The sequence below is a fragment of the Aquarana catesbeiana genome, linkage group LG06 (assembly GCF_042186555.1).
Source record: "Aquarana catesbeiana isolate 2022-GZ linkage group LG06, ASM4218655v1, whole genome shotgun sequence".
Lineage (NCBI taxonomy): Eukaryota > Metazoa > Chordata > Amphibia > Anura > Ranidae > Aquarana > Aquarana catesbeiana.
In genome coordinates this window covers 53287751-53302511 of record NC_133329.1, presented here as the reverse complement: position 1 = coordinate 53302511, position 14761 = coordinate 53287751, and the positions used below count along the sequence as shown (strand labels likewise).

Here is a 14761-nt window from a genome sequence, read left to right as displayed (position 1 = left end):
GTATCCCACCTCTTCCTGAATTTTTCCTCCATAGGATATAAAAAAGAAAACCTTTTTGGAGGCAAGTATGTCCTGTCCGGGTGGTCTCAGTCAGCGTAAATGACCTGTTCAAATAAAGGATGCAAAGGAAAAGCCTGGGAACCTGGTTGAGGACGCAAGGATCCTAATGTAGAACAGGAGGGTCCTGGTCCTTGCACTCGAGGTAGTTTAAATCCAGCTCTCACTATCTCAAGGACTGGACAGGATAAACAATTTTTGGGATTGAGAGGCCGAAATTGGTTCTTCAGAACCTGAATCCCCAGCCGAGGACTCTTCAGCCTCTCCCTCCTCCTTGTCTTTAATGGCCTTCCAAATCCTCTGCCCATTCTGGATCCAAATCACAGGGACCCATGCCAAAAGAATCCTGGTGCTCAAGTGATTCACCACTGGGACCAGGCTCAGGGGAGGGAGATCTATGACGTTTCTTTCCTCCCTGTGTTACTGTAGCTATCATACCTGCTATCTTGCCTTCAAGGCCAGCTAGGGCTGATGCTAAATCATCCTTAGTAACATAGGCTGATGCAGGGATATTGGTAGTGGCCACCACGCCTGACAACTGCAATGGCTCAGCCAGGCCAAATGCCACAGGTCTTTCAGGGGAGACTGATGCTACAGTAACCTGAGGTTGATCTCCTGATTTTGAAGGAGTCCTTTTAACCCCTGGACTTGCCCTGCTCCCTGTACCTCGTTTCCTGGAAGACATTGCTTACAAGTTTGAGAAAAAAAAGGCACTCCCTCTGAGTTATATCGCTGGGTCCAGCGTACAGCCGCTACCACAGCCTTACCAGCCTTCAACCTGTTGCAAATGTCCAAACTTATGCCCAGACCTCTGTGTTCCATTGCACACTAGGCTTCTGTTGAGCCTAACTGACAAGCAGCATTGAACATGCAGGTGCGTGACCTCCCTCTATACTCGCACGCTGCCCAGTGACGCACGCACCCGTGCTCTACTGCACACGCACACCCAGCGCGGCGCACACACAGGCATGCCACGACGCACGTGGCGACCGTCACCTGCGGACGAGCACCGTGCATGCACGTGGCGCGTGCTCCGATGCACGCGCGGCACATGCCGCCATGTGCGGGAGACACCCACATAAGCTGCATCTGTCAGCTTCTCTGTAACCTCTGCTACAACGGCTTGCAATGAGACACAACAGTAATATTGTTAGGCCTCCCAGAGGGAGTACTCACCGGTCCTTACTGCAGAGCCTGATACAGGCCCAATCTTCTCCCATCACGGTGGGTAGCGCCACTGAGGACCTTCAAGGACCGGGTCCCCTTTGTACGGGGTCCACACCCCTGGACCTGTAAAGCACCCTTCTGGTTCCCTTGGGCAAGTGAAGACTAGGGATACCATATAACAAGGGTCCAGTGCCTTAAAGGACACATTACAAGCAAAACCTCGTTCTTGAATCAAGGCTCGGGTACCATCCACTTTAGCTTTTTTATGCCATCCGAATGGATCCGATATAACATCCTCACTGGGACATTATTGAAGAAAATTTGAAGAGCTTCCACAGCTGTGACCATCACCTTCAAGACACTGGCAAAAAAAACTAAAGGTACTTCCTGTATGGGAGGGGTTATATGGGATGAACCTTCTTACTATTGGTTGCCAGTGTCCAATCACCTAAAGGAAGCATATAACCCAGATAGTCATTATTATGGTGCTCTGTGTCCTGTGATGTACGATAAAGAAATAATGTTTAGCAGTGTATAGAATGCAGTTGTTTGGTGTATAAATATAAAAGCACAGGGTATAAAGTGTAGCAGTTCAGCGAATGTAGGGGTGTAGCGTAGGGGCAGAGGGGATGTGGCCCTGGGTACAACATTTAGGGGGGCTCATTCTGTACCCACCATCCAGAATCAGCCCTTCGTTCGTTTGTATGTTCAATGATCCCAACCCACATAATTGCTCACAAGCAACCCATATCCTTCTTCACCTCCTATATACCAACTGGGTGTTCAAGCCCAGAAGTCCACTCTTGATCCACTGACACAGCACACACTGAAAACTCCTGCTAGAAGCCACGCCCCTAAAATGGTACACTCATCATTAAGCCCTGTGATGGGTGAAAAGCGTTAGAGCATGGCTTCCAGCAGGAATTTTCAGTGTGTGCTGTCAATCGATTAAACAGCAGTGGAACAGAGGCTTTTAGTGTGTGGCCTTTGTAATTGGAGTTTAGTTTGGTGTATGTATTGCACAGCACAGTAAACAGATTGCAGTGATCCACTGTATGCAACATACAGCACAGCATACATTTAGCCGTTTAGGCTATGTGAGCAAATCATAATGTACAAGGTGCAGAATAGAGCACACAAAATGCATAAATTGTACAGCTGTCTGCAGTATTCAATATGCAGCACATTGCTCAGGAATCCAGATTATGTTAACATGCAGCACAGTGTACAGAATCCATGGTCAGGTGTTTGTAACATACAGTACATTTTACAAGGGGCAGCAAATAAAATGAAACAAAAAGACTGTTTTTACCTCTTTTAGAAATGGCTCAATTGTAAAATAATGGGCAGCAATACTTGATGTTAGTAGATCGACAGAAGCGTCACCAACCGACACCTCTTCAGCTGGACAGATACTGCAAAAAATGACAGATTAGACGTTAAGTAGTGACACCATCTGGTTGGATTGAAAGCCCAACCCTGGACTCTGTGCTTCTGACCTTTCTGCCTCATCCCTTCCCAGATGACACAAAGGGGTTGGTCTGTTTATAAAGAATTCACTGAAAAAAAAAAATCACTCAATGAATCCTTCACTGACATGCTCCAGTCACATTCACTATACTATGTTCGGGGCTTGTTCTGGGGAAGGGTAGGGAGGGGTTCTTGATATAGAGTATCAAGTGGGACAGTAGTTACGTTAGCAATGAGTGACCAGAGGTATGTACATAAAAATACGATTTATTAAATGGTATAAAATCCACAGTTGGCGAAGGAGGCAAAACATAGGTTACATCTAACAGTGTGAAAAAAATGGCAAAAGAAAAAAACAATAAAGTGGCCAAGGTATTGCTATACCTTAGGTAACATAAATAACAAACACACATACAAAACGACACCGACACTGTCCGGACTGGTATACTGTTCGGCAGCTAATGGGTCAAATTGGAGATGGTCAAGCACAATGGCTTGGCTAAAGTTATGGGCATCAATTTTGAATGACTATGCTGCCGAAGAGTACACATAGGGGGGGCAGGGAGGGAAGGGGGAGGGGAACTAATGGGTGGCCAGGCGGGGAGGGTTGCCTATTGGCCGGCTAACAGGGATAGACGATCAGCATGGATGGATGGTCTGGCTGTTCCTGCAGGCGCGAGATGGTGCTGATTGGCGTAAGCTAACACATCAGGTGTGTATAGCAGAGTGCGTTGTATGGAGAGACTGTTCCTGTGATAGTAACTTGGAATTGTCCATGTAGCGTGGGTTATCACAGGTTTGCAGATAAATTCTATTGGCAAGGCTCTACTCAACAGCTTTAAGATTGAATGTGAGTACTGTATGGAGACCAATCATGCAGGTAGCAGTCACAAAAAGCTATGCATATGTTTAAGCAGTGGTTTGGTTAATGGCGTTCATACATTACCAGCCCGATTGGTTGAGAGAGGAGGAACTCAGACACTCTGTAATGGAAGTCCTTTTAAATACTGAGTGGAGTCCCATAGACTCATATGGGCGGCAGTATATCCTCTGCTGATAAGGGGAATCGGATGTAGTGTTGTAAATCAGGAGTCTATTCAACGTCTGTCCTCTGTCCAGTCTGGCAGGCATCCACGGTCCGTGTTTGCTGACACCCAGCTGACACCCAGCTGGTAATCACAGCTGTTCCGCTCCTCCAGCACGGTCCGCCCAATGGGACGTGACGGCGTCGTGATGACGTCAACGCGTTTCGCTGTACTCGTTAGCGTAGCTTCTTCCTCGCCAACTGTGGATTTTATACCATTTAATAAATCGTATTTTTATGTACATACCTCTGGTCACTCATTGCTAACGTAACTACTGTCCCACTTGATACTCTATATCAAGAACCCCTCCCTACCCTTCCCCAGAACAAGCCCCGAACATAGTATACTGTTTATAGGTTACAGCAATAACACCGAATTCGGTGTGCAACCAGAGGCTGACCAGCCATTAGACTGATCAATTGGGTACTCAGCATTTGCCCTCACCCCCACCCCCCCCATCCCTACTTATAGTCCAGTCACATTCACCCTGTTTACACTAGAATGAATGTGTACCAGGCCAATGCAGCAGCCAGTAAACCACCAACAATGTCACATTTACAGCTAAAGTTCCTCCCTAGTGGTGAACTGTGTTCATTACACACTAGAAGGGCCACATTTATTTATTTTTACAAATGTAAACAAACAGCATGCCCCCCCCCCATTCCCCTACAATATCATTCAGGAATACCCACCAAGCACCTCAACAATGTCCCTTAGGAATACCCACCAGTTATTGCAGCACTATGTCACACTTACACGGTAAAATGCCAGATGTCCCCCTGTTGGGTTCGCGGCAGAACTTTTCGAACATTGCAAAAGTTCAGAACCGAATAGCGAACCCCATTGAAGTATATTGGACCCAAACTGCAAAAATCAAAAGTCACTATTTTGAAGGCTTATATGCAAGTAATTAGGCATACAATGGTTATGGGGGGGGGGGGGGGGGTCTGGGTACTGCCCTGGGGGGCATGCATCAATGAAAAAATAAAAAGTTTGTAAAAAACTATTTTTAAATGAGCAGTGGTTTACTGATGCTTAAAGTGAAACCATTAAAATGAGAAATAAAAATGAAAATTTCCTTTTAAATATATTACCTCGTGTGGTCCACTTAGTCTGCCTGAAATGTATCACATCTGTACCGTATATAGAGCCTGCTGCTGGCAATGACATTTATAAAGTTAAAAAGGGACTTTCCATTCAAGCTCTCTTTATTTTATAAACAACAGCTCAGGGAGTCAGTCTGTATGATGGAGGCCACAATTTAGTGCACTCGGGATTAAAGATTTTTTTGATAAATTCTTGTGTCTTTCGCAGACTTTGGATAGAAGTAACAAGTGCAGAAAAAATTGGTCTCAGGGTTACAGTGTGAAGGCATCACCAACACCCAATCGGTGTACTCTTAATCAAAGCAAGAATCGGACTTGCTGTCAAAAATTGCATTGATAGGCATCTGTCAAACAGGTGCGGAAAAATTGGTCTTTGGGTGTTAATAGTGCCCGTGAAACCTACACCAAAACATTTCTTCCAGATGAAAACACCCACAATGCTAGGCAGCCTAGAAGTCCTGCAGAGATTCCACATCCCAAAAATACTTAAAATCGGCGACATCGGCATCAGGGGCTTGATAGCTGCTGGTAATCCAGGACTGATTCATTTTGATAAAAGTCAGACGATCCACAGAGTATGTGGACAGACACGTTCTATTATCAGTAACAAAAGCTCCAGCACCACTAAATGCCATTCGGAAAGCATGCTGGCTGCAGGGCAGCCCAGCAGCTCAATTTCACACGGGGCAAGTTCAGGCCAGTGGTCTATACTCATGTGCCAGTAAGCCAGTGGATCGTCGACTGGAAAGCTCTCCATCTGTTTTCGCCCCTAGATAATCGCCCACCATGTGATGCAGAAGTGGACAGCCCTGGACAACGAGGACTTAAAAAAAAAAAAAAGAAATGCATCACTTTCTCCACCACTCCTCTTCACCAACAGAAGCCTCAAAACTACGTTTTCCACAACACTGTAACCTACCAGAGTAAGGAAAAGCGTTATATAAACTCCTCTTTAAAAGTCGTCCAAGAGATTATCGTCCGCACTCTGTGGGGACGGGATAAGTTCTGAGACTTTCCCCTTGTAACGGTGGCCAAGGAGGGTTGCCAACCAATAGTAATCCTTCTTTATGCCACGTATGCTTGGAACCTTTCGCAGGCTTTGAAACATGAGGAAGCCCATGCACTGCAAATTTGCGGAGGCATGAGAAGCAGACTCCTTGGGGTCACTCAGATTTATAGTATCTGGAACTGTCTCCTCCCAGCCACATACTACTTCCAAGGGTTCTGGGGATGGAAAGCCCTCTTACTGTTTGATGTAGGTCTTCATCTGCTTCAATGCCTCCAAAACTGGAGGGGGTAGAGCTGACAAATCTTGCATCATCACCAGCTGTATGGAAACGTGGGGGCACAACAAGCTGCAGCACTGAGCCCTGTCCTGCATCCTTCTGAGTTGCTAGCAGAGTTACCCAGTGTGCTGTGAATGATATATATTTACCCTGCCCATGCTTGCTGGACCATGTGTCATCAGTAACGTGGACTTTGCAGCTGACTGCCTTGCCCAACGATGCCACAACATTGCCTTCCATGTGATGATAGAGAGATGGAATGGCCTAACATGAAGATAAATTGTGACTGGGAACCTGTCATTGTGGTACAGCACATTCTGCAAATTCACAGAAGGGACAGAATCTACCAGATGGAAAGGCAGAAGTTTTAGAGCCAGCAGCTTTGACAAGCCTGCATTTAGATGCTGGGCATGTGGGTGGCAGTGACTTTTTTCCACTGCAGCAGATAGGGCAGAGGAATTTGCCAGCTATAGTCTACAGCTGGTGGTGTGCTGCTGGCAGATGTGCTGTAAAGACCTGGGACACCCTGCGCTATACCATCATCCCTGTCAGTGGTGGCTGCTGAGAGGTCATGAGGTATAGCAGGGGCATACTGAGGTGAGTAAGGAGAGACATATTTGTGCCCCTTGTGTGGCTTTTAGGTGCTCTTGTCAAGGGGCTGAGTGATGGGAGGTTAAATGCCTGGTCTAGCATGTGGTACCCAAATGACTGGTGTTTTTGCCACGCTTGAGACAAAGTTTGTAATTAGCAACAGTGCAATCGGCTGCACATGTTCTATAAAAGACCCAGACATCTGAGCTGTGGGAAGTGGGCCAGGAGATAACAGCTTCACAATGTGATGGAATAGGGTGACTGCTCTCCACTCTTCCATGATGGCTGCCTCCTTGGGGTTGTGCCTCACCCTCACTTTCCTCCTCTGCTCTATCTGGCACCCAAGTCACGTCAGTCATCTCCTCCATCCTCATTACCTCTGGAGACAACTTGGCAATACGCTGCAGCTGGGGGAACATGAATGCCAATTTGTGTACCAGTGTTCTCCCCCCTGTAGGCTCATGTTCCTGCCTTCAACCTCAGAACCAACATCTGAATCAAGTAATGGCTGCGCATTGTCAAGGAACAAGTGGCTGACCCTGTGTTCAAATAACTCAGCTAATGCCTCCATGCCTGATGCTGGGGCTATGGCAGGAATAGCTGTGGACAAAGAGGCAGGTTTAGCCACTCTGGCAGCTGCTTGGGTAACAGAGGATGATGGTTTAGTAAGCCAGTCCACCACCTCCTCTGCATGCTGTGGCTGGATGGCACGGGCAACATCACTAAACAGAGGGAATTATGCCCTGCTTGAGGACTGACCATGTCCACCTTTGCCTGTGGACACATATGCTGCTGGCCCCCCTCAGTGCTGGGGGGGCGCCTATAAACAAAACATATTAAAGATGTGGAAAGGTGTACGTGGATGCACTTGAATCAATGGAAAAGTTTGATGAACTTTAACTTGATTACTCACTACACAGAAACACTCCAAGGCACCACAATATACTGCAGTAAACCGCACAGACACATTACAATCTACTGCATTAAACATGCAATAACGCATTCAAATATACTGCATTAAATGTGCAGTAATGCACTGATATATACTGCAGGAAACCTGCCCTGACAAAATAAACTGACAATAAAGTAAAAATGAATGGTCACACTACACGCACACTGAACTATCACTAGATTCACAGTAAACTGATATTCTACACTGACAATAGAATCACAATAGCACACTAACTCTCGTAGCACTGATCAGAGCCCTGTTCTATCTCTCTCCATGCCGATATCACACTGAAAATGGCCGCTATAGAGGAGAATATTTTTATATTGTGGGGTGGGACTAAGAGCAATGAGCCATGATTGAATAGAGTCATTACTTTCTCCAATCATGGCTTTGACAGTGCTCTGTGTCCTGATTGGGCAAAGCTTTCATTGCTTCAGCCAATCAGGGCTTGCAATGCACTGTTCTGAACAAAGGGTCGAATGCCCTGATAATTCGGGTGTTTCTCAAATGGGCAAACAGCCAATGTTTGGCTTGAAATCATCCTCGGGCCAAACCGTTGGCCCAACTCTAATCAGGAAAGGGGCTACTTGGTTGGATGTGTTCCCCCCGCAGGCCAAATGTTCCTAGTCCTCCCCTGAATGTAACTAATGAAACATGTTTAGAATGTCCCCACCTGTATGTGACATTGGGTGACACTGTAGCTTTCTTGGCCTCTTCTATCTGAGCCTCACTGATGTCGATTCCGAGAACTTTCTTGAAGTATGGAGCGAGAATTCTTGTGTTCTGCCCCGTTCCGCAGCCAGCGTCCACAGCAAATCCATAAGGTTTGGAAAACTAGGAAGACAGAAACATCTATAATAACTCATCACAATGACATTGGTGTTTTCAGTTTAACCTCTTGCTTCCCACATCATGTGGTTGCAAAGAGGGTGGGCTTTAAAGCTCTTACACTGCACATAAGAGTCCATGGAAAGCCAAGATTTGTGCCGAGAACACACTCACTGCATGCCCCCAGCACAGTCATAGCCACAGCATAGCCAGCTCTCTCTAGTCCCAATCGGAAGCTGGTGGGACCAGCTTCCAATCAGGTGCCAATGGGTGAGAGCCAATCACTGTGGCCCTTGATTATCCTCGGCATAAAGACCCATTTAAAGGGATGCTGAAGCTGGGTGGGTTACATTTATAAGTGTCATAACAATGATTTTTTTTTTTTATATATATTTGGTTGAAAAGAATTCCTATCCTCCACCTCACTTCTTCCTTTACCATAATTTGTGTTTATTTACTTCTTTCTTGGGAGCGGGTGCCTTTTTATGACAGGCCTAGGTGACAACTATGCAACTTGGCACCACACGTCCCAGGAGGTCATGGGATCAGTTTTTAAGCACTGCACAATCTTTCACATGAGCAGTGGGGAGCTGGCTGTGATTTCCTGAGAAAAAGTAAGTCAGCCCAGCTTTAAGTTGGTGGCAACTGAGAACTGGCTGTGGGAGGAAAGTGCTGGGCTGTGCTACAAAAAAAAAAACACCCACACACATGCCTAACTTTTATTAAATAATACTGCTCAGTTGGGAATATACAAAGATACAAATTAACATATTGTTACTTTTAGATCATTCTGTTCATTCATCTGCAGATCAAAGGTATAAAGCTTCAATCTGTAGATGATGTCAGTTAAAGCAATCTGACAGGTAAAAATAAAAATGTTCCTTTGTTTAGACTCCTTTTTAACCCTTGATTTACTCTAATCAGCCCTCATTAACTGCTTAGTATCCGTTCTTCAACTATTTTCCTTCTGATTTTTTTTTTTGTTTTATTTTATTAAACAGATCCAGCTCTTTTATGACATTTTTGCTTACAAGTTAAAATCAGTGTTTTTTATTAGACAATTAGGTAAAAAACAAATATTGCGCTTACACTAATTGGTATAAGCTGCGACTATAAAGTAGTAAACCATAAATCATATAAAAATCAAAAAGTCGCGCTAAAGGTTAAAAGTGACAACAGGCAAATGCCTAGAAAACCTCATGGGAATGTGAAGGTGAATAATAATCACTAAGTGAATAAATTTTGTAGGAGTGCTAAACAATATACATACACACTGTGAAAATAAATAAAACTGAAAATAATATTAAATAAAATAGGACACAAATATTATAAACTATGTCCGTGTGAAAAAGTCAATATTACATGACCCAATCAATGACAAGTGAGTATCTCGAATATCTATAGGAATAATATTGTGACAAATCTGTGATAAAAAACTAAACCAAAATTGATGTATAAAAAAATATATAAAAAAATAAAGAAATAAAGGAAAAAACCTAAAAAAAAGTACATAGCTAAACAAGAACAGTATTGATTAAAGTCCATCCGTGTTAAAAAAACATGCAAAAAAAAATGGCTTGTCTCCAAGTGCTCTGTGAAATATTGTAACAAAATCTTGCTGTGGTGAAAAATAGAGTGCGTAGACAGACCTCCACCTCTTGGAAAAATTGCTGCCTCTTACCAGATAGAAATGGTCTCTTAGTTATAGGAGACCCAAGGGGCGGATGGCTGCAACCCCAGCCAGGGATCTGAAAGCAGGCACTCAGCGTCCAAGTCCAGGGACTCTCTCCAACCAGCCTCAGCAAATACGGAAATGTCACCATGCAAAAAACAAAGTGCTCCACATAGCATAAAACCCAGCGCTTTGCTGCTTCAGGCTCTGCGCCTGTGGAGCACTTTGTTTTTTGCATGGTGACATTTCCATATTTGCTGAGGCTGGTTGGAGAGAGTCCCTGGACTTGGACGCTGAGTGCCTGCTTTGAGATCCCTGGCCGGGGTTGCAGCCATCCGCCCCTTGGGTCTCCTATAACTAAGAGACCATTTCTATCTGGTAAGAGGCAGCAATTTTTCCAAGAGGTGGAGGTCTGTCTACGCACTCTATTTTTCACCACAGCAAGATTTTGTTACAATATTTCACAGAGCACTTGGAGACAAGCCATTTTTTTTTGCATGTTTTTTTAACACGGATGGACTTTAATCAATACTGTTCTTGTTTAGCTATGTACTTTTTTTAGGTTTTTTCCTTTATTTCTTTATTTTTTTATATATTTTTTTATACATCAATTTTGGTTTAGTTTTTTATCACAGATTTGTCACAATATTATTCCTATAGATATTCGAGATACTCACTTGTCATTGATTGGGTCATGTAATATTGACTTTTTCACACGGACATTGTTTATAATATTTGTGTCCTATTTTATTTAATATTATTTTCAGTTTTATTTATTTTCACAGTGTGTATGTATATTGTTTATATATAACCAAGTGTAGCGCTAAAAAATGAGAAAGAAAATATTGCTATACCACATATAATAGCAAAATGAATTGTGAAAAGATAGTGTTTTGTATACTTTGTGAACATTCATACATATAGAACACTTATGTTATAAAGCCTTAGGGTCACCAAAAGTGATAACAGGATGTAAAAATGGCAATAAAGTCCAAAACTGAATGTGCAGATACGGTGAACATAAATTTTGCAATGGTGATAAATTCCAAAACATATACTCGTGAGAGATTTCTGTATGTAATCCAACATGTGCTGACAGACCCTTGTGCGAAACCGCCACCTAGGATGACTGGAGGCTTACCAGAAAGTTGGGACCCACCTAGCATACGCTATATGGGTCAAACAGGCTTGGATTGCTCACTGGCAATGAAGGTAGGGAACCAAGGGCTGGTGAATGGTGAAGTTGTAACGTTGCTAGCCCAAAGAGGTCTTCTTCATATGGAAGCTCGGACACCAACGGACATTACCCACATGTAATGAAGAAGGGGCTCATAGCGTAATTCCGTAAACCATAAAAAATTTATTAAAAGGAAAAACACTTACATTTCAGAATAAAAAGCGCTTGCAAATAAAATGGCGGCAGTGGAGTCCTCCCGACGCGTTTCGTCATATGGTTTACGGAATGGTTTACGGAATTACGCTATGAGCCCCTTCTTCATTACATGTGGGTAATGTCCGTTGGTGTCCGAGCTTCCATATGAAGAAGACCTCTTTGGGCTAGCAACGTTACAACTTCACCATTCACCAGCCCTTGGTTCCCTACCTTCATTGCCAGTGAGCAATCCAAGCCTGTTTGACCCATATAGCGTATGCTAGGTGGGTCCCAACTTTCTGGTAAGCCTCCAGTCATCCTAGGTGGCGGTTTCGCACAAGGGTCTGTCAGCACATGTTGGATTACATACAGAAATCTCTCACGAGTATATGTTTTGGAATTTATCACCATTGCAAAATTTATGTTCACCGTATCTGCACATTCAGTTTTGGACTTTATTGCCATTTTTACATCCTGTTATCACTTTTGGTGACCCTAAGGCTTTATAACATAAGTGTTCTATATGTATGAATGTTCACAAAGTATACAAAACACTATCTTTTCACAATTCATTTTGCTATTATATGTGGTATAGCAATATTTTCTTTCTCATTTTTTAGCGCTACACTTGGTTATATATGATTTATTACAAATTTTCTATTTGTTGTGTTAGCTGCTTACATCTATGACTTTTTTGGAGTAAGCGCATGGTTTATAGGTTTTTTATGCATATGTATATTGTTTAGCACTCCTACAAAATTTATTCACTTAGTGATTATTATTCACCTTCACATTCCCATGAGGTTTTCTAGGCATTTGCCTGTTGTCACTTTTAACCTTTATTAGACAATTACCTATAACCCCCAAACAGTTTTTTGCTTTTTTTAGCAGAGACCCAAGAGGAAACAAAATAAAAATAATAAAAAATAAATAAAGCACAGTAAAAATTAGCTCAATTTTTTTGCACAATGTGAAAGATGTTACACCGAGTAAATAGATACCCAACATATCATGCTTTAAAATTATGCACGCTCATGGAAATGTCGACAAACTATCATTATGATCAATAATAACATCTAGTAAACATAATTTATTTATTGAAGAGAAATCTGTCAAACAATGCTATAGCTGGCTCCATCTGGGCTCCTCCACTTCTTCCTGGCTGGAAGTCCCAGGTTGGACATCGGAAGCCTCAGCTGGGGTGGAAGATAGGGTGGAAGGAAGAGTGGAAGGAAGAGTGGAGAGGGATCCCCTGACTCCAGTCTGGTCTGACATAAATCTCAGTCTCTCATAGTACCACAGCCTGGGGACATAAACGTCATCTGCTGCAGCTCCTGATCTCTGGGAATCCGTGACCTTCTTGCGCTCCCTTAGATAAGTGCTCCTCAGGCAACCAATTTTGGCTTTTAAATAGGGGATGGTTGCCATGGGGACCACCAGCTTCACCAGCTCCAGCAGTTTCTCCAGCGCTGCCTGCCTCTTTTGTTTATTGTTGTATTGGGGGTGTTTTATCTGCCATAGACAGGGCGGCTCCCTGTATTTGTCAATGAACAGGGGGAGGAAGTTGTGGTCATTAAAGCCATCCATTTTATCTGCAAGACACAACACAAGACAAACCCTAATGTCAGGCGAAACTCTCCTAATCTTGTCACAATATAGGCCTCAATCTAGAAGCAGTATAGGCCCAAGTTTAAATCTTACCTTCGTTATCACGATCGGCGCCTCTGATACTCCTTCCTCCGCTCACAGATCGTACGTACTATGCACGCGTGTTACGCTTTATATACACTGCGCATGCATGAAACTCCGCCCGCCACTGATGTTTTTTCTAGTCTGTTCCCCGCCCCTTCTCGTTCGGTGCAGTGGGGGAAGAGCACATGGCGGAGACACAACAGGTGCGTGCTAATTACAGCAACGAGGGGGAGGAAAGCCCGGAGCCAGAAATCCCAGGAGAGACGATTTAAGGCCTCAAATATGTCCTTTGGGGAGATGTTGGAGATGGTCGATATCTTGAAGAGGGTCAACTATGACGGGAAGTATGGACCTTACCCCAACCCCAATGTCAGAAAGGCCAAGATCATGGCGAAAGTAGTCAAGAGTTTGCAGAAGAATTTCAGGGTACGACGATCCAAGGATCAGCTCAGGAAGTGGTGGTCGGATCTCAAATTAAGGGAGCACGATCAGTAGAGAAGGATCAGGAGAGTGCTGCAAAAAAGTAAGTATTTTCCTGTGTTCCTATTCTTTATTTTTCTAACGTTCGTGCTGCTCCATGTGCTTTTCTTTTCTGTTGTACAGTTTAAAATGGCAACTTTCATGTTCATGGGCGCATTGTTCATTCGTATGAAACATTGTTTGTTCAGCATAGAAAATCTCATTGTTTTGGCCATATGCATTTGAATACCCTTTTTCTGGCCTACTTCTCTTAAAATAATTTTGGAGTCTAGATGGGTTTGTAACTAGAATGTAATGCAAACTAGATTCTGTGTAAGGAGAGGACACTCAGCAGCAGTTTACACATCTGGACACTGGAGCACTAGTGTGCGACACAAGAACACCCTTTTTATTAGGGGGCCCACACAGGTGCTCCAGTGTATATTATAGGGGTGTCTCCACCTGTGAAGCTTGTACAAAACAGGTAAGTATTCAAGCTTGACAAAGGACAGAAATATTTCTTCATCTTGTAACTCTGCCAAACAGACAATTGTACCCCACTTCTAAGCAATGTTTCATATTCCTATTTTTGCCATCAAATATCTGTGTGCTAAGTATACCTATTTTTTTTGGACATAGGGGAGAAAAGACTCGGAGGACACCCCTCATCAGAGGAGACCACAGACCCCCCACCTCTGGAAGAAGGGGAAATCCCCCAAAGCCAAACAGAGCAGGAGGAGGAAGACGTGGTGGAACTAGTCACCACAACAGGTGAGTGTCTGCGACCACAGGCTCAGGTAAGAGATGGATGCCGGCATATTTATAATACATGTTTTTTTGTTTTTTTTTTTAATTTTTGTAGGTGATCCTGATGTTGTGGATCCAGGTCATTTCACCAGTGAGAGTGCCCAGATCCTGATCGGGGAGATCATGGGGCGTAATAGGGACTTGGAAAACACCCAGAAAAACATCAATGAGGTTAAAAACAAAATGAAGAACATCATTGATGTTTTAGGGAGAGTTT

The 14761-nt window shown here is 43.7% G+C and overlaps 1 protein-coding gene across 3 annotated transcripts in view; it reads right to left on the bottom strand.

The window, feature by feature from the left end:
* The window catches only part of LOC141148413 (malonyl-[acyl-carrier protein] O-methyltransferase-like), a 62014-nt gene that overhangs the window by 15536 nt on the left and 31717 nt on the right, over window positions 1-14761 (bottom strand). For all 3 annotated transcript variants that reach the window (XM_073635900.1, XM_073635898.1, XM_073635899.1), the window contains exons 2-3: window positions 8388-8548; window positions 2537-2639 (exon numbers count right to left, since the gene is read on the bottom strand). In XM_073635900.1, the coding sequence (XP_073492001.1) occupies window positions 2537-2639; window positions 8388-8548 (264 nt within the window). The remainder of the gene's footprint in view (window positions 1-2536; window positions 2640-8387; window positions 8549-14761) is intronic.